We start from the raw sequence: 19,150 nt of genomic DNA, 5'->3' as shown, positions 1-19,150 counted from the left end.
ACAGGTTATCTTTCTTTTCTTTTTTACAGTTATCATATATCATATATCAAGACGAAATCACATTTTTGCGAGAGACTATCAAAATCAACTTGCACCGCTAGAGAAGCGTTTAAGTATACTTGACGATCGTTATAAATCTCGCGATGGAAAAAAACAGCGCGCCTACGTGATCACCCACGTATGTACGCACGTTTTGGAACATCTTCACATCGCCATGTATTATCGAGAACGATAGATGGGCAGCCTGGAGTAACGAGTTACGTTGCGGTAAGTATTTTGTCCGCGCATTGGCATATTCAGTACTGTAACCGTTCACGAAGCGTTCAGTGAGCTCTTGCACTTGATAGGCATATTCCGTTAGATCTAAAAATATAAACCAAACAGGTGCAAGAGCTCATTGAGCTCAGTGAACGACGATGAACGATTATAGTATTGAATAGCGAATACCCATTGTGCACATGAGAGTTTAGCTGTTCAAGTATATATATGTGCTAAAGCAATATAGCGAAATTACAATTACTTAATAGTAATTATATTGCATGTGTTTTATTGCACAATTTTTAAATTTTAGAACTGTTGTGTATTAAAAAAAAAAAAAATGCAAACTCGAGTAGTAGGCAATTCGATTAATCGTAATCCATACTTTTTTAAAAAAACCTCAATTACAATGCATAACTAAATGCATTTAAAAAATTATCCAATCGTGTAAGTTTTGTTAAAGACTTCTTTACATATAAGTCTGTGCAGCTATATAAATAGCGTATTCGATTTACTGACTTGACCCGATTCCGAATCAACGGCCTGTTCTGTTTAGCTCCAAAAGACGACCTAAACTATGCAAAAACAGACATCTTTATGAGGCATATTTAGGCTACGTTCGAAATTGACGTTTACCGGCTCACGTGCGGTAACTTCATTCTATTCTATTTTCTTTTTATGAGTAATAAGTAATAAAAATAGAACAAATAATGACTTAACTTAGAGTGTGTGTGTGTGTGAGCGTCAATTTCAAATTCAAATCGGTATTCATAGTCAGTTCTTATATTCAAGACCATCTTAAGTTCAGTTTTAAAGTGTCATGAACCAATCAGACAGCTGCATTAACATCTTAAGACATACTTAAGACGGTCTTAAAATAAGAACTGAATACCGCTCTCAGACCTAACAAAATTATTCCATTAAGGATCGATTGTTTCATCTTTTGGTAAAGTTTACCTGTTAGGTAAGTAGCAAGATTACCCAATCACGTGCGCGGATTCCCAGATTTACCTGGAAGATGATTGGTTGAATCTAAATATGGTAAGAACCAATCATCTTCAATTGCTATTCACCCAGCGTTTGCGCGATAGGATATTCATCTGCACCTACCTTTAGTAAGGCCGGTATTCATAATCAGTTCTTATATTCAAGACTGTCTTAAGGTTTTGAGGTCTCACAAACCAATCAAAAGGCTGCGTTAGCGTCTTAAAACATTGCTTAAGATGGTTTTGAAATAAGAATCGACTATGAATACCGGCCTATGAGTCTAAACGTAAAAACCACATTGTACATTCACTATTTCTTTCTTTTTGTTCTATCTTTTACTGGCTTTTTTCAGAAGTTGTTAAAACACGGCGGACCAATAAAATGTGGCTGTTTCGTGTCCAAAATCTCTTATTAGAGAGTCTCTGCTCTTTAGATACACCAAATAGCTGCATTTAATAGACTCAGCGTTCATGTTATTAACTGCAGATGTAAATGACTTGAGGCAGTATATAGGTAACGCAGTATAGGACAGTATATAGGTAACTTAGGACAGCACTTTTGTTAAATTCGCAGTCATTGTATCCAGACTCGTGGATGGATTGAAATGAACAAGATTCTAATAATTATCTACATTGTCCAAGTCACCTATATTTACGGTATTCTTCATCCAACTAAACATTTAAATCTAGATTGCATCAATAGCTATCGTTCACTCAGCTATTAATTTCACTAAACGCGCTCCAATTGTCCTATGATGTAAAAAAGAAACATGTATCATATTTCTTGTAAATGCGCAGTAAGAGAATGAATTTCTAGTCAAATTTGATTGGTTGTTTCAATATATTAGCGCTATTATACGCAGAAAAATGCATTTTGGGGCAAATTTGATTGATGGTTTCTAGTATTGCTATTGTCGTTATATGCGTAAAATGTTACACATTTCTAATTTTTATTGTATTTTACACTTTTTACATTTTCTTTGATGCGTTAAAAATAAATTAATATATATATATATATATATACAGATTCATTATAACGTTATATTTTTTTCGCGTAAACTTCTTCACGAAAAAAATATAAGCAATCATATATCCGTTGCAGAAATATATATCAATCAAATATATCAATTGTGTTCAGCAAAAAAAAGCTTCGCACAATTGTATAATTTTTTCAATATAATTAGTCCTTGCCCTTATTCATTCACAAATCTAAATATAGTATAAACAAATCATATTAAAGTCATTTTACAACAATTATATTCAGTCGAAATGGCGCGATACACACGCCATTTTGGCCTCGAACGATTATATAATTTGGGCTGCCTTCTATTTATGTGACACTTGACACAAGTATCATTCTGCGCCTTTATCTTATACTCATTCGGAATGCAAAGAAAAAATAGAACTACATTTGTGTCGATTACAGCCATATATAGTCTATGATTACAGCACACCTGTTTATACAAAACTTTCTGAATAGCTTTTGCAATAAGATCGCGAACTTGACCTAAAAATTGACGTTTTCAGTATTTCGAGTGAAGATTTGCATGCAGTTTCAAATAACTGATTGACACGCACAGACAATTTCGCACACAAAGAATATACTTGAATAATTGCTTTTTTCTTTTCCAAACAAACGTCTGCAGATGCTAGTATAGTGCGTCATTCCAATTATTCGTCGCTCTCGATCACTCGAAGGATAAACATTTATTGCGAAATCAATCAGAAATCGATGAATACCACGACGTTATTTAAATAGCTATGGGTAATTTATTGTTGGCAGGTTTGTGTCTAAGTGGTTTCTATCTAATTTATTTCAGAAGAGCCGAAAATCGTTTTTACGTATCAATGTACCATATTTACCCTCTGTCTGCAATCTGATGTGTTTCTTTCACTGTTTGTTTTTGACGCAAGAAAAATAATTTTACTCTCAAATTTCTTCGAAATAAAAATAAGAAGAAGGATAGAGAGTCTAGTTTCCTATCATAAACGTTAAAAATTACTTGATGATGTAAAAATGATGATAAAAAAAGTAATTCTGAATTGTTCCATATTTTTTAAAAGCCTAGAACAGTAAAACAAAACTTGAACTAAACGGAGAAAATTTAAAATATTTGGGTTAAAAAAATGTATATGATTGCAGAAAAAGGGTTAAAATTCGATTTCGATTCGCGTAATCAAATTTATTATTATCGTAATAGATAAAAACACTGAATTATCAATGATTATCTGGGTCAACGAATTTAAATTTAACCAAAATAGAAATTGTGTTAGTAATTGAATTGAATTGAATATTTACGCGAATGCGCATTTGACGCTATTACCCCTCTCTCTCCTTTCTTCTCTTCCTTATAAATCCCCACCCTTTCACTGTAAAGAACTCGATATAGTCGATATAAAGCGAGGAGGAGTCACATATCTTTGATTTTTCTTTCTCTCTCTCTCCTTCGCGCTGTGTTCTATACGCTTTTTACGAAACTATTACACAATTGCTCGAACTTGTTCCAGGCCGTCCAAAAAAGCGACAGAACATGACGAGCCCGGTTGTGATTTCAGCCACAGCTAAGCATACAGCAACGGTAGATATCAAGATATCCTTTTCGAGGATGTAGCGGCAGTTTTTGGTTATATCATTTGCGGTGGTGGTGCGATCCTAATTGGTCATAAATGAATTACATTTACGCGAGGTACTCTCGTTGAGCCCTTTTTTTTTTCTCTCTTTCTGGCACGATTGTTCAACGAATGCACCGCTGCTCCGTTTCATTGCTCGCGAATCGATTTCGTGGAGTCGGCTTTTTTACGACTGCATGTCTCTTCCGTGAGGTATGACGGTTGTCGCCTTAACGGATACAAAACACTTAATGTAACTTCTTCGAGAACGCAATATGCTGTCGCTGGTCTACTACTATCTTCACTATTTAACAACCTTTCAATAAAGTTACGCGTAACACAACTTGTTTCGAAACACAGATTTTAAGTCTGAAATTTTCATTCTTTTCAAAGATTATTTCCAAATAAAGTCAATACTACCTTATTTCGTACTAAAGAGCTTCTATGTTTCAGTTAATATTTTTCCATGGTTTGGGTGATACAGGGTAAGTTCATGTTTCCAATACATGTTTTGTAGTTTGGAACGTTACAAAATGACAGATCTTAGTAACATTCTACATATGTTGTTTTCAGACATGGTTGGGCCAGTTCCATGGGTGCGGTGCGATCTCCTCATGTTAAAGTTATTTGTCCTACTGCGTATGTTACTATCTTTAAATGTTAAATCTACGATTGAAATTATGGCCTTTACTCCATAACTCTTAATAACAAAGTCGTTACATTGTTATTATGCAACTTTTTTTAAGCGCATGTATAAAACTTGTGTAACCAACACTATTCTAAGCCACCTACATTCCAAAACGTCTTCTCCGGAGAAAATTTTACTCGAAATATATATAGTATAAATATAGTACATGTAATATATACTATATTATATCAAGTAGAATTTTTCTCTGAAAAGTTTTGGAATGTAGATGGTTTATGCCAATCGTTTTATATTTGTACCAATCGTAGCAACTTTCAGTTAAATTATATTAATTTTAGCGATGCATACAAATGAATACACAATACATGTATTATATTTAACTGATCATCTTGATTGTACCATCTTAGAATACTATTCTTTGAATGTACCATCAAAATTAAGATAATTTAATAGAAAGTTAGTAATTGATACAAATGTTAAATGATAGGTGTAAACTAGGCCACTCGTGTAAACTAGGTTAAGAGTTTAAAATAGGAGCCTATGTAAATTAATAGTATTTTAATATATAATGTTTTATCATTTCAGGCCCACAATGCCAGTAACACTTAATGCAGGGTTCAGAATGCCTTCCTGGTAACTTGAAAATGAACATAAGAATATATTCTAATGAAAACAATGAATTAAATGTTACGAGTTTATATGATTATTAATACATTCTGTGAATCTAGGTTTGATCTACGTACTCTGGACTCCAGTGGTCCAGAAGATGAAGAAGGTATACGTAAGGCCGCTGAAACAGTCCACTCATTAATAGCGGAGGAAGTTGCAGCTGGGATACCTACCACACACATTGTTCTAGGAGGATTCAGTCAAGGTGGAGCACTAGCCATGTACAGTGCCCTTACATTCCCAGAGCCTTTAGCTGGCATTATAGCTTTATCCGCCTGGCTTCCTTTACATCAAAAATTTCCAGCAGTACGTACCATTTTGTAATACTTTTATGTGTATCATACGTAAAATATTTATAGAATTGTAATTGTAACATCAATTTTTATCTTCAGGAAGCAATAGGTAATAGGAACACTCCACTGCTGCAATGTCACGGTGATTGCGATCCAATTGTGCCATACAGATGGGGTCAAATGACAGCATCTCTTTTAAAACAATTTATGACACAGACAGAATTCAAAACGTACCGAGGAATGATGCATACATCCTCTGAAGAGGTAATGAAGTTTAAATTGAGAAAAAGATTCGTTGAATCTTTCCTTACATTTAGAGAAATTATAATATTTATCTTCTTTTTATTATTTTTACAGGAAATGCGCGACATAAAGAAATTCATCGAAAAGGTTCTGAAACCGTAATAAATCAAATTAATACTTACTGATATTTTATCGGCTACTTCAAGTATCTAAATGTACATTATATTGAAATAATTCCAATTTTGCGATTATTTAATTTTAGTAAATTATATGAACTTTAAAGACGTCAAGTAGAATATCATTGAAAATCTTCCAAGCATTGAAATGCAATGCTATATAAGAAAAGTATACTTTCCTATAGAGGACTATATTTATTTACAACCTTTAATTTGTATTTATATATTCAAGCTTCTTGATATTTTAATGTACCAAAGCATTCATATAGCAATATTACTAAATTAATCTACACAGTTTAATTCTTTTAGTATCTAAAATTGGCATTCCTTGTTTTTTTTTTATATTTATAATATGTATGTGTATGTATATACATATACATACATATCTATACATTAAATGTACATATATATTTACTATATCTATATATTAGATATGTATGTAAATATGTATGTATCATAAAACTACATTGTATTAATTTATATATATAAGGCCACTAGTGTGGTAATAACTAATACATTATTTAAAGATAGCATGACAAGGTGACTCATGTTTATTCATTTTGCGGTTTACATCTGCGACAATAGTAAATTTACAAGTACACTTATGTTAGATTTAAGGTAATGCTAAATTATGCTAGATAAAGAGCTTTTTGCGTCAGCTCTTGTATCGATAACTTCCAACTTTTTCGCGCCTAAATTGCGTTTCGGATAATTTTTATTTGGATACAAACGAAACACGTCCAAGAAATACTTAAATAATTCGCGCATTTCAGCAACTGCGAGCTTTTTACAGTCAAATTTCTATTTTACGCGATGCTCGCAACGTAACATGAAATGTTGCTACTAATAAAATCACTTTTGTAGCGAGTATTGTCTAGAAGACAGTGACACGGCCATGTAATCTGTGATTACGCATTGTATTGTCGAAACCCATCAATCCATCATCTATTATCAATATACATCAGGGTTTCCTAAACTATTTTAAGACGTGTTTCTAATGTTTCTATGTAAAATCTTATGCGGATTATTTAAGGAAATATATAAATAAGAATAATATAATGATGTGCAATTTACAAACACATTTCAGTACAACACAGCTTCAGTAGAACCGCACGAAGCAATATATTCTTTCAATATTTTTGTTATTAATTGTCTCTATGCGAGAAAAATCTTCGAAAAATAAAGAGATCGATCCTTATACATATATGTACTTCAAGTTTAGGAAATCCTGTGATATGTCACAAAATAGCATATAGATACAGTATTTAAAATATAATGTAAAATTATACCAAAATGTATATAAAATTATATAATACTCGGCTAATTTTATTATTATTAACACGTTATCCAGTAGTTAAATAACTAGTAAAGAAAGAACAATAAGCTCCAAGTATTTTTCATGAATTTTCTTTACCAACTTACACTACTATATAGCTAGCAACAGGTAGAATATTAATTCGTAAGTTATGTAATAACTTCTGCCAGAGTATAAATAAAATGTAAACATGCAAAAAACTTTTTTATTACGTAATTATAATACTCATACTAATATCTATAAACACAATGTGTATATATGCAAAAATAATATGTTCATGAAACGTGCTATCACGCGCTATCAGTGCTATTGTATAATTCTATCTTTGTTTAAAACATATATAATAAATGCTAAAAAGATAGAACACAATAGCGCGCTTTCTGAATATAATCAAAGTATAATTTTTCATTATAAGTATCTAGAAGAGTATCCACTCTCTTATTAATAGACATAGTGGAATTAGAATTTTCTAATTTTACCATGTTAACAGATACTATAATCCGAGATTATTGATGTCATACTATGAATTACTTTTTCAGTTTACTTTTGAAACTTGTTTTAGACTGAGTGTTGCATCATCCAAAGTGAACTTTAATCGCATTGACTTTGAATAGTATTACGTATAATACATGTATAGGCAAAGTTAACCCTGAGGCTTAAAACCAATAAAGAAATAAGAGAAGTGTATCTCTTAAGCTCTATAGTAAATAATTTTCTGAAAAGCTACCGACAATTTGTATTTTTACTTTATAGTAATTAAACGGAGTTTTAAGTTTTTTTAAAATTTTTTCTATCATATCATTATATAAGTGGAGAATCAGGTGAGCAGTACTAAGCAGTACCAAGTAAGGTTATACATTCGACTAATCGTGCAGATTCCAAATTGTGTTAAAAAAACGTTTCAGTATGACGCATGTAAATTCATTTATTCTAAGTACTGTGGAAAATGGAATTCTAAAAGTGGTGCTTAATAAACCAACCAGAAAAAACGCACTTTCACCTCAGGTACACAGAGAATACTTGACAGCATTAATTTCTTGTGGACCGATAACTCCGTTTGGAGTCATTTCCTTTTATTTTATAAAATGCTCGTTCAAATTTATAAAATTTGAGCTAGAAAATAATATGATAATTTATATTTTATAACATATTAAATCTTGTAGGACCGTGAGAATTAAAAGCAATAATATGAGAAACAAGCTGTAACTGTTAAGCTGGATCTTAGGTGCTTCTAGAATTGTGTGTGAATTTACATACTATGTATGTAAATTTTTAACTGCGCGCTGAATTTTTGTCAGATTTGAAACGCAATCTCTACTGAACTACTGCAGTAATGTCACGAATTACATTAACAATTTAACAATTTTTTAATTGTTTTTACGCATCTTAGATCAATTTTAATAATGTTGAATGATATTAAAATCTGTAAATAATTAATTCCTATTATGAAAATATTACCTCGGCCGAGAGTCAAACCCGGAATTTTTGCATTCCGTGCGAGTTTTCTAAGCCTTTAAATTATCGACAGCCTCGATAGAGCTTGTGTATCAAGTTTGAAAAAAAATCAGCACGCACAGTTAAACATCTACATACATAGTATGTAAATTCACGCACAATTAAAAGCACCCAAGATCCAGCTCGACTGTTACGGTGGTTTTGTTTCTCATATCATTGGTTTTTATTTTTAGTTTATTTAAAAAATGATAAACAAATAATCGCAATTTCCTATCTGTTTTTTTTTATAGATGTATAAAGAATTAAAAATGCTTTTAAATGAATCTGCTGAAAACAATAAAGTATTGATATTTGTACTGACAGCAAATGGAGATTTTTTCAGCAGTGGCAATGACATAGGTGCCTCAATGGAATCTCCATTGGTTTCTATTGATATAGTTAAGTAAGTATCGTAAGAACCATTAAAAATTTATACTTCTGAAAATATAAAATTGACAAATGTATTTTGTAGGGAATTAATTGATAGTATAATTACATACCCAAAACTTTTAATAGCTGTTGTGAACGGACCAGCAATAGGAATAGCAACTACAATATTAGGAATTTTTGATATAGTTTATGCTTCAGATAAGGTGCCAATTCAATGATAATATTTAATATGAAAATGTTTTAAACATTATAACTATACTTGAATGTATTATATAAATTACAGGCGTATTTTCAAACACCGTTCAGCTCTTTGGGTCTTGTTGCTGAAGGATGTTCTTCATATACATTCCCAAGATTACTAGGATACTCCAAAGTATTTTATTAGAAGTTAAAATATGCACAAATTATTTTTATGATTTGCATCTAAATTTTGCTTTTTATAATTTAAAATTATGATATTTTACATTAGAAAAATATTTATTTAGGCTGGAGATATGTTGTATTTAGGATACAAAATGAATGCTCGAGAAGCCAAACAACATGGCTTGGTTAGCAAAGTGTATAATCATGACTCTCTTGAGGAAGTATGGAATTATTTGAACAAGATATCGACACTTTCTTCACAGGTATTATTCTTGCTTAATGTTTTTGCGAAATTAACTGGTTTTGATATATACTTAAATGTGCCACTAAATTATACTAATGAAAATTAATCGATTAATTTCAGTCAATATTGGCGACTAAGCGATTAGTGAGTAGATGGAACAAAGAAATTTTATTAAAAGTTAACGAAGAAGAAATAAAAGAGTTGAAAAAACTATTCGATTCTCCTGAGTTAATGCAAAGGTTATTGAATTTTTTATCACGAAAAAATAAGCTTTAAAATAACTAAAATATTTTATATTTTTTTAATAAACAGCAAAAATTATTGTATTTAATATCTCAAATATTCACAATGTTACTGTATAAAATATATAATTTTATATATCAACTCTGTTTTTTTATAACGTATGATTTATATAATTTTTTATTTAATTAAATTTTTTTACATTGTAGAATTTTTAAATATGAATGTTATATTATCACTTACTTCTGTTAACATAATATCCTGTAAAATAAATGTATATTACATCATTGAATCTTAATTTTTAATAGTTTTTTAAAAGTTGAACAGCTTATTACCTGCATAATATCTGATGGAATTGGTTGCTTATAATGCTGCCAATCTCGAAGCTGATTTATAGTTAAATTTTGTTGAGATGGTTTCTCACACAATATAAATTGACAATCTCGTGTTTCATTATTTTTTTCTTTTGGATCTTCGGAAAGTATATGTTCATTCTTACCAGAACAACAACAATTCATTAAATCATGTGTTAATGAAATTGTATCACTTGCCAACGTAAATAAATTCTACAAATGAAAAATATTTTAAATAATGATTTTTATAGTACTTTTTCATGATTATCAAAATCTTTTTACAGTAAAAAATACCTTTAGATCTGCAGTAGATAATTTTAGAGATCCAACATGATTCAGATCCACTACAATCTCACTCAAATTGGCTTTGCTAATTTGTCTTTGATATATTTTTTCTTCTATCGTACCTGTAGTTAATAATCTACAAATTTGTTTATACAAAATTATATATGTATACTTCCATTAAATAATACATTATCATGTAATGTGATATTAAACTTGTACAAACCTATAAATATAAACATTCCTCTTTTGTCCATCTCTCCAGATCCTTGCCATTGCTTGCACATCAGATGCAGGATTCCAATCAGAATCAAATAACACAAGTCTAGATGCTCCAGGTAAATTTAAACCAATACCACCCGCTTTTGCACTTAACAATAGAACTTCTGTAAAAAATTATTTTTTCTGTAATGCATCAGTTTTAATTCATAAAAGTAAGAGATACAATTTTGTTTGTTTATTTTTGTAGAACTTACTGCTATCATCGGTTTGCATATTAAATTTTTCGGTAATTTTTAATCGTACAGAGCTTGAAGTAGCACCATCTAATCTTAAAAATTTTAATCTTTCCATGTCGCATATAGTTTCAAGAAGATCAAGAGTTTGCGTATAATAGGAGACTAACACCAACTTCTCATCAGTCTTTTTCAAATTTCTCATTAATGTCTGTACAATTGTGATTTTTCCACAATACTCAGTAAAATTATCATCTCGTTTTATTTGCGACATATACGGTGATTTTGACAAAACGTCATATATAGCTTTCTCTTCTTCGTTTAGGAACAAATTTGGATGGTTGCAAATTTTTTTAAGAGCAGTAATGATAGACAAATGTATATTGCTTTTATCTTCTAGACAAATTTTGTTGAACCAAACATCAGTAACAAGAGAATATAAATCTTTTTGTTTCTTGGATAAAGAACAAAATAGGACCATTTCATATTTATGTGGTAGATACTTGTTTATCGTTTTTTGTGTACGCCTTAAAATAAAAGATTTGGTGCGCTTGTATAATTCTACAGATCTTTCATTTCCTAGACTGAGAACATCATCATCAGCAGAAGAACATTGCGCTGCGACAATAGGATCCTCGTAATAATTCTTGTATTCAATAGAAGTACCAAGAATGCCAGGATTAACAAAATCGATCAGTGCATAAAATTCTTTTAAATCATTCTGAATAGGTGTACCCGTTAAAATAATTCGTTTTTTACAACTTATCTCATTTAACATCTGCGAAATACATAAAATAACAAATATTTACGTTTGTATTAATAATAAATTATAATATTAATAAAATAGATAATTACTTTTGCTGCTTTTACATTGCTATTTTTTAATCTGTGACCTTCATCACACACAATCAAATCAAAAGCGATTTCATTAATTTCTATATGACATTTAACGAACATTTCGTAACTAATAATCATGACTGAATTTCTTGGATATTTCATAAAATCTTTAGGTTTATTTTTTCCATCTATAACATATGGAAATATCCTGTGACAGCCCAACCATTTCACGAATTCTTTTTCCCAATTTTTGCATAAGCTACTAGGTGTTACTATTAATACGCGTTTCACAATCGGTTTGCCATATGGGCCTTTCTTCAACATTGTCCAAATTAATGCAATACATTGTAAGGTTTTACCAAGACCCATTTCATCAGCCAAGATTGCACCAAAATAATTTGGTACTTTTAGTCCCATTAGACATTCATAAAGAAACACAATTCCATGGCGTTGATGTTCTCTAAGTTTTGCAGCTAAACAGAAATCAACCAAAATTTCCTGTTCTTTTTTCATTGATTCAATAGAATTCAAATAAGGCATCACTAAAGGCTCACTATTTAATGCTTTATAACATAAATATATTTAAATGCATATTTACATTTAAATCAATAATTATAATTGATAATTAATAATTGTTATAAATTCGTACCTTTTGTGGATGAAAGCAAGGGCATAAATGCATGTGTAGACGTTTTAGACTTGTTTTTTGATAGTTCTTCTACTGTTTCCTCAAGACTCTTCTCTGGTACAAACAATTCTTGTGATACTTGCTCTATAATCTAAAATAAACCTTTTTAATTGTTTTGTCAATAACAATGTACACAAATAAGGATAAATATAAATTTTTACCTCTACTTGTTTGTTCCCTATAATTAATCTGAATCCTTCTACTGCATTACTTGGATTAATTGTAGTTCTTCCAATGATATTACCATCCAAATTCTATTATATTAGAAATTCTATAATAATCTTTAAATTATAAGATATCCAATTGATGCAATAATTACCTTAAGAATAGCACTTTTCCCAACAATTTCCAGCAAACCGTCACTATCCCATGTTTTATGTTTTTTTGAAGTTACTTTGCCAAACATCACGTTGAATTTGCTGTATTAATATTCATTTATAGCACCAAAGATAAAAATCAATTATTTAAAATTTACTTTTAAAATAGTTACGTTTTAGTTTTTGCCTTAGGTGAATTTTCAGTTGATACTTTTTTCTCAAAAGCTGTAGCATTTTCATCTTTCTTTGGTGACTGAAATGCATATGTAGCAACTGTTTTAAGTTTTTTTTGCAATGGTTTCTCTACTTCAGGACTCTTCTGTAATACGGATTGTTCTGTCGACACTTTATCTATAATCTAAAATTAACCTTGTTAGTTTTCCTGCAAATATTGCAAATAAACATTAATACGAGTCTTACCTCTACTTGTTTGTTTCCTATAATTAATTTGGAACCTTCTGCCATATCATTTAGACTGATGGTAGTTCTTCCTATAATATTACCATCCAAGTCCTACAATCAGAAGCATTAATAAACAATTGCATTTTAATAAATAAAGTGTTAATAAATAATATAATTATGTCAATTAATGCAATTATTTAATGATTAAAGGTTTACAGAGGATGTTCTGAATCACCTTAAGAATTGCACTTTTCCCAGTTACTTCAAGTAAACCGTCATCATCCCATGTTTTGTGTTTTTTTGAAGTTATCTTGCCATACACTACGTTAAAAACACTGTAAGAAATATTGATATTTTTTATAAGAAAAAATTAAGATAGATCTATTCTAATGTTTACTCTAAAAGAAGCTATACTTACATTTTTACTGCCGTTTGGGACAAATCAATGATCGATATTTTTTTCTCGCATATCGGAGAATTGGCATTTCGTTTCCTCGATGAATTATTCTCCACGTCGCACTCGACTTCATCTTTTTGAGTTACCTTTTGGAACAAAAGCAACACTTGAGAATTGTTCCGGACAGGCTTTTTCACTAAATCACTCGGTGTTTTTTCCTGACACGCAGATATCTCGTTTCCATCACTTTCCTCAGTGCTCGTTTGTTGTTGAACAATCAAAGGGGATATGAATCCCTTCATAGGTTTGTTTCGATACATGAATATTAATATTGAAACTGTAATTGAAATTAACAGAAATCTGGTGATGTTAGTACTCGTCCGAAAGGCGCGAAATCGTACAATTAAACTATAGATGGCGGTCGACTGGAATTACCAACTGCAAAATGGTGGTTATATTTTTATCAATTTTCATGATCTAATTTCACCATGATTATTTGTCAGATGTTGGCAATCCGTCGATATTTTGTGGAATGCAAAATTTAATTAAAAAAAAAATATTATCAATTAAACGGAAAGGAAGACTACTAGAAATAATCGCTATTTTAAGAGAAAAAATTTATAGAATTTTGAATTAGTTAAATCTATTGCAAGTGTGTCAATCTCTGAAATTTTTATTCTCAAAGTAGGTAAAAGAGGTGATGCAAGTCAAAATTTAAAACATATCAACTTTTTATATTTTTTATTTTATGTAAAAATATGTAGCTGATATATAAGATTTACAGTTTAATGCTGGATCCGAACAATGCCAGTAATCAAAGATCTTTTAATTATTAGATAGAGCTATTTTTGGTTCCTTCCACTTGACGCCTTAAAGAAACATACATACATATATAATAAATTCGCTGAGATTTGCTAGTAATGACAATAACTGCAACATTAGAAATGTTAAAACAAAGCCAAATTATTTTGCTATTCTTCGGTTTATCAGAATGCAATTGGGTTTTTCAGTATTCTATGAGCAAAATTTTAGAAGCCAAATATATTTTGTTGTTCTTTATTTATTGGGATGTTAAATTCGTATGGTTCTGTAATAAAACAATTTTTTATATTCTAGTATCTAGTTTAAAAAAAATTGATAATTATATTCAATAGAGCAGTTTTATTTTTAAGAAAAAATAAGTTCTATTTTTTTAATTATAATTTTTATCGGAATTATGAGCAGTGTAAGTCAAAACGCTTTTTTATTTAAAATGTGAGTAACTCGGTAACCAAAAATCACAAGATCATTTTTTAAAAATAAATTTTGGTGAAAAACTTTAAGCCTTTACATCAAATACTTAAAAATACTTACAAAAGTAAAGATTTCAAGCTTTAAAACTCCTTTTTTAAATTTAAATTTCATTCATTTTTCATGAAAATATTGTATGTGCAATTTTAAGCTAACAAAAAACCGAATTTATGTAATAACTTAATATATAGCTATAATAATAAGTTTATAATAATCTTATACATCTAAAAATCTAAACAGACTCTTTTACTTATTATATCAAACGTATAAACTGTACAATAATACCTATAATATAATAATTATTAACTATGCATTATAACTAAATGCTATCTATCATTCATGCGTGTAAAAAACGCCTGGATAATCATTATCTGCTGAATTGCCGATTATCTTGCCTACGTTTGCCTACTTGGCGGAAGGTCTTGGTGCGCTTCACTTGCTTTGCCGAATTTGGATTGTTTATGTCTTTGAAGTGTCCATAACCACCTCCACCAAGCCTTTTTCGTGGTCGTGAAGCCTTACTGATTCCTACTTCTATAATGTACAATAAAAAAATTAAATTATAATTAAATTTTTTTAATATTTTTGATAAATTAACGTTTATAAAAAAAATAATCCAAACGTTAAAGAAATATTAAAAACTAATTTTGATCAATTCAAATATAACTAAGAACAAAAAAATATTTTAAAAAACTAAATTATTTCATTGTTACGAATTATTAACAATTTCCAATGAGAGAAATTAAGACTTAAAGACAAACTTATAAAAGAAAGTATCCTTGCGCTTAATGTTAAAAACTATTATTAAAAGAACTTACTCAAGTCTACCGCTGGTGGTACAGCAAATCCGAATGATTTGGCGACTTTTGCCAAATCTAAGGTCTCTATATCAAAAACATGTTTCAAGTGATGAGAATCATATGCTCTAACATAATTCTTAAATGCTTCTTTTGCTGACTGATGTAAGAAATAATTCTTCGAAAGCAACTTCTCAAGCTAAAAAAGAAAGATAATATTTTATATCACCCCTAGAAAATGTAGATAAATTTGTTAAATTGATAGAATTAGTAGTTTTGATTTCTCTAATAAAATACATGATATAAATTTTGTTTATAAATTTGAGATTTTTTGAATTTTATATAAAAAACATAAGCTAAAGTCTAGAAAATAATTTCGAAAACAAACTAAAAAGAGATTATAATATATTGCTTACTTGCAATTGTATATCAGCAATTTTATTCCAAGAGAATTCATATTCATTCACAGGTACACGGGCTATTTTAAGATAACGAAGAAAACCAAGTTCCTCTGGCCGCAATATCAGTAAAGCATGACCGCTGCTGCCTTCTCCGCGAGCAGTTCGACCTACGCGATGAATATATTCCTAAAAGTTAGAAAATTACATATTACAAATCCGCGTATCCATTAATAGTTAATCTAAGTTGTTAAAGGTTACTATCTGAGTAATATACAAGGCAAAATCATATTTCTTACCTTAGGATCGTCTGGTGGATCAAACTGCACGATCCAATCAACGTCCGGTATATCTAGACCTCTTGCGGCCACATCAGTGCAAAGTAAAGTCCCAGAAGAAGCGTTGCAAAATTGATAAAAAGTTGTGGTTCTTTTTGTTTGTTTCTGTTTACCCTGTGAATGAAAATGCGAATATTAAGTCAGAAAAAATCTTGTTATCAATATAGAAAACAGTATAAAGAAAAAAATTTTATAACTTACATGAATACTCATTACTGGCAAATCAATATAATTCAAGAGTTCATGATGATATTTAACAGACATGCAAGAACTAAAGAAAACCATTATTTTCTTTTGTTTGTTTTTCTTTAAGAAAGTAAACAGAAGTAAAAATCTTTTCTCGCTTGGACACGATACGTATCCTTGTTGTAAACCCTCCACAGTTGCCATTTCCTTGTCATCGTCGACCCCCACATATATAGGTTCTTTTTTAAGAGCCAGCGTTGTTATCGTCGCTACTTTCTGTGTTTGTGTCGCACTGAAAAGCATAGTCTGTCGGCGCTCTGCAATAATAATTCATATAGTAATAAGAAAAAAATATAAAACTAATTAAACTCGAACATTAAAGTTAAACTATATATATGCAGGATATTACTGGGAAGAATGTTAATGATTTGTTTCAATTCTTCTTCGTAACCGATGTCTAAAATACGATCGGCCTCGTCAATAATTAAACACTGGAGATTTTTGTATAAGAAATCAGGTGTGTTTTGCAAATGATCTAATAATCGCCCCGGTGTTGCCACAATAATGTTGATTCCCTTTCCAAGTTTTTGTGCTTCGGTTTGCCTACTAGCACCACCCATTAATAGACCGTACGTGTGATAATGATATTTCATCAATTCTTTCAAAACTCCAAAAGTTTGCATAGCTAATTCTCTTGTAGGTGACATAATAATACATCCAGTACCTGCAAATATGTATTTATTATATCTCATTCCTATTAATTTTATGTAATTAGAATATTAAAATAAAAACAGTTTTACTGTATTATGATAATTCTACAATGTGCTCTTTGTTTCCTGTTTCTTACTGAAGTCTCCTTGCCTTTTGATTAAAAAAGCAAGAGTAGGTAAGAGAAGGTACAGCAAAAAAAACAGAAATATATCAAAGAGCACATTGTAGAATTACCATTACTGATTTTTCTATACATTTATTTTCGTGTTATTCAGGGATAAGAAAGTAATGTTATAATATTAAATGTATATTAAATATCACTTTTACACTGTTAAATATGTATATGTATTCTGTTATCAGTTTACATGCATTAAAATGAAACAAATAATATTCATGAACAACTAATATATAATGTATAGTCATAAAAGTGATTACTATATAAATATTTTATTTTATATTAGACTAAATCTATAAGAGTTATTCATAAAATAAAAACTTTCAGAATGCTTGTCTGGTACAGATTACAGCCATCGAGATTACATACCATTACGAGGCATAAACTTCAATTTGAAAATCAATTCAACAGCAGGAATCAAAAATGCCAAAGTTTTTCCAGATCCAGTTTTGGCAGCACCAACCAAATCTCTCCCTTCCAAAAGAGGAGGAATAGCTTTTGCTTGTATCTCAGTCATATTTGTAAAACCCATATCTTTTATTGCTTTTAATGTATTCTCACATACTATCTCAGTTAATACCGAGAAGCTTGTATCATTTATCACTTCAAGACCTATAGCTGTCCCAGGTACTAGACAAAATATATATCAATATTATTAGCAAATATCATTCAACAATTAGAGCTGCATAGAAATACATACAATTTTCAGTAGAAGATTTGTCTGTTATATCAGACTTTTTATTTTCTTCAGATGTTTTTAACTTTCTTTTTTCTAAAAAAAAATAAAGTTTTTATTGAAAATTATATAAATAATAAAATAGAAAATAAAAATAATAATTAAAAATCATTAGCTTCTCAGTAAAACAGATTGTAAAATATGAAGATTTATATAATAAAAAAATCTCAGTTACAAAAATAGATTTTAAAAAATAAGTTATTACTTTCTAGAGGAATATCTTCTATAGAATCCTGATTTGTTGCTACTGATTCATCTGCATCTGTGTAATAAACAAGCCTTATTTGAAATAAATAATAAAAGATTAAAATGAAACATAAAAATCTATTGGCTTTAATAAATAATTGATAATTATATATATATATATTTTTTTAATTTTATTTTGTATAATAGAACATACAATTTTAATTATTATTCAGAAAATAAAAAAAATATATATATATAATGATCAATTATTTGTTTATCAATAATTTAATTTAAAAAAGGGTAATTTATTTTATTTTTTTATTTTTATAGGATAATATAGTTATCTTTAATAGAACTTCTATTAAAGGTAACTATATTATCCTATCTTTTTTCCACGAGATATAACCTACAAGTTCGCATGTTCTTACCTTTCTGTTGTTCTCGACGTTTTAGCACATTTAATTTCGTCTTTTCTCGTTTTTTAATTTTTCGCATCAATATTTTTTCGGGTACGGACATTTTTTCGAGTTGTGGAATATTATCGTGGCAATATTAAAAATCGTAAACGCAAGGTTGATATACTTGAAGCAACTTGAAAACCGAAGCAGGTGGAAGGGAGAAGGGAAGCAGACTGAAGTTGTAACATCAAGGTACATTTTCACAAGCCGCTCCAAA

At 29.8% G+C, this 19,150-nt stretch overlaps 4 protein-coding genes across 5 annotated transcripts; 2 read left to right on the top strand and 2 right to left on the bottom strand.

Annotated features, from left to right (window-relative positions):
- The first annotated feature begins 205 nt into the window (after nucleotides 1-205).
- On the top strand, nucleotides 206-5,900 carry Apt1 (Acyl-protein thioesterase 1). Of its 2 annotated transcripts, none has more exons than XM_018546664.1 (8): nucleotides 206-267; nucleotides 3,753-3,823; nucleotides 4,308-4,339; nucleotides 4,428-4,493; nucleotides 5,086-5,133; nucleotides 5,229-5,475; nucleotides 5,562-5,726; nucleotides 5,820-5,900. In XM_018546664.1, exons 2-8 carry the CDS (start codon nucleotides 3,776-3,778, stop codon nucleotides 5,865-5,867), a joined length of 654 nt encoding a protein of 217 aa, XP_018402166.1. In that variant the 5' UTR covers nucleotides 206-267; nucleotides 3,753-3,775; the 3' UTR covers nucleotides 5,868-5,900. The 2 variants fall into 2 exon arrangements, with proteins under 2 accessions (XP_018402166.1, XP_018402165.1); XM_018546663.1 differs by lacking the exon at nucleotides 206-267 and adding an exon at nucleotides 2,964-3,027 and having other exon boundaries at nucleotides 5,820-5,896.
- A 2,195-nt stretch (nucleotides 5,901-8,095) lies between these two features.
- LOC108779280 (enoyl-CoA delta isomerase 2, mitochondrial) lies at nucleotides 8,096-9,994 on the top strand. The gene is made up of 6 exons (XM_018546671.1): nucleotides 8,096-8,201; nucleotides 8,942-9,093; nucleotides 9,163-9,283; nucleotides 9,364-9,453; nucleotides 9,566-9,706; nucleotides 9,808-9,994. The coding sequence occupies exons 1-6, from the start codon at nucleotides 8,103-8,105 to the stop codon at nucleotides 9,961-9,963; spliced, it is 759 nt and encodes a 252-aa protein (XP_018402173.1). The 5' UTR covers nucleotides 8,096-8,102; the 3' UTR covers nucleotides 9,964-9,994.
- Nucleotides 9,995-10,137: 143 nt separating this feature from the next.
- LOC108779269 (DNA repair and recombination protein RAD54B) lies at nucleotides 10,138-13,356 on the bottom strand (the record flags this gene model as incomplete). The annotated part of the gene is made up of 11 exons (XM_018546654.1): nucleotides 13,280-13,356; nucleotides 13,033-13,217; nucleotides 12,862-12,961; nucleotides 12,704-12,796; nucleotides 12,504-12,633; nucleotides 11,873-12,327; nucleotides 11,039-11,795; nucleotides 10,789-10,948; nucleotides 10,575-10,701; nucleotides 10,263-10,493; nucleotides 10,138-10,188 (listed from the first exon to the last, which is right to left on the bottom strand). Coding segments are annotated over exons 1-11 (2,334 nt in total), but the record flags the coding sequence as incomplete, so codon positions are not given.
- Nucleotides 13,357-15,294: 1,938 nt separating this feature from the next.
- Nucleotides 15,295-19,075, bottom strand: pit (probable ATP-dependent RNA helicase pitchoune). The gene is made up of 10 exons (XM_018546672.1): nucleotides 18,904-19,075; nucleotides 18,495-18,551; nucleotides 18,254-18,325; nucleotides 17,923-18,183; nucleotides 17,077-17,391; nucleotides 16,683-16,984; nucleotides 16,443-16,595; nucleotides 16,162-16,332; nucleotides 15,767-15,944; nucleotides 15,295-15,482 (listed from the first exon to the last, which is right to left on the bottom strand). The coding sequence occupies exons 1-10, from the start codon at nucleotides 18,992-18,994 to the stop codon at nucleotides 15,316-15,318; spliced, it is 1,767 nt and encodes a 588-aa protein (XP_018402174.1). The 5' UTR covers nucleotides 18,995-19,075; the 3' UTR covers nucleotides 15,295-15,315.
- Nucleotides 19,076-19,150: the final 75 nt, after the last annotated feature.

Source organism: Cyphomyrmex costatus, unplaced genomic scaffold, assembly GCF_001594065.2.
Source record: "Cyphomyrmex costatus isolate MS0001 unplaced genomic scaffold, Ccosl1.0 scaffold57, whole genome shotgun sequence".
NCBI classification, from domain to species: Eukaryota; Metazoa; Arthropoda; class Insecta; order Hymenoptera; family Formicidae; genus Cyphomyrmex; species Cyphomyrmex costatus.
Note: the sequence above shows the minus strand (reverse complement) of the source record. Positions and strands in the feature narration are given on the sequence as shown.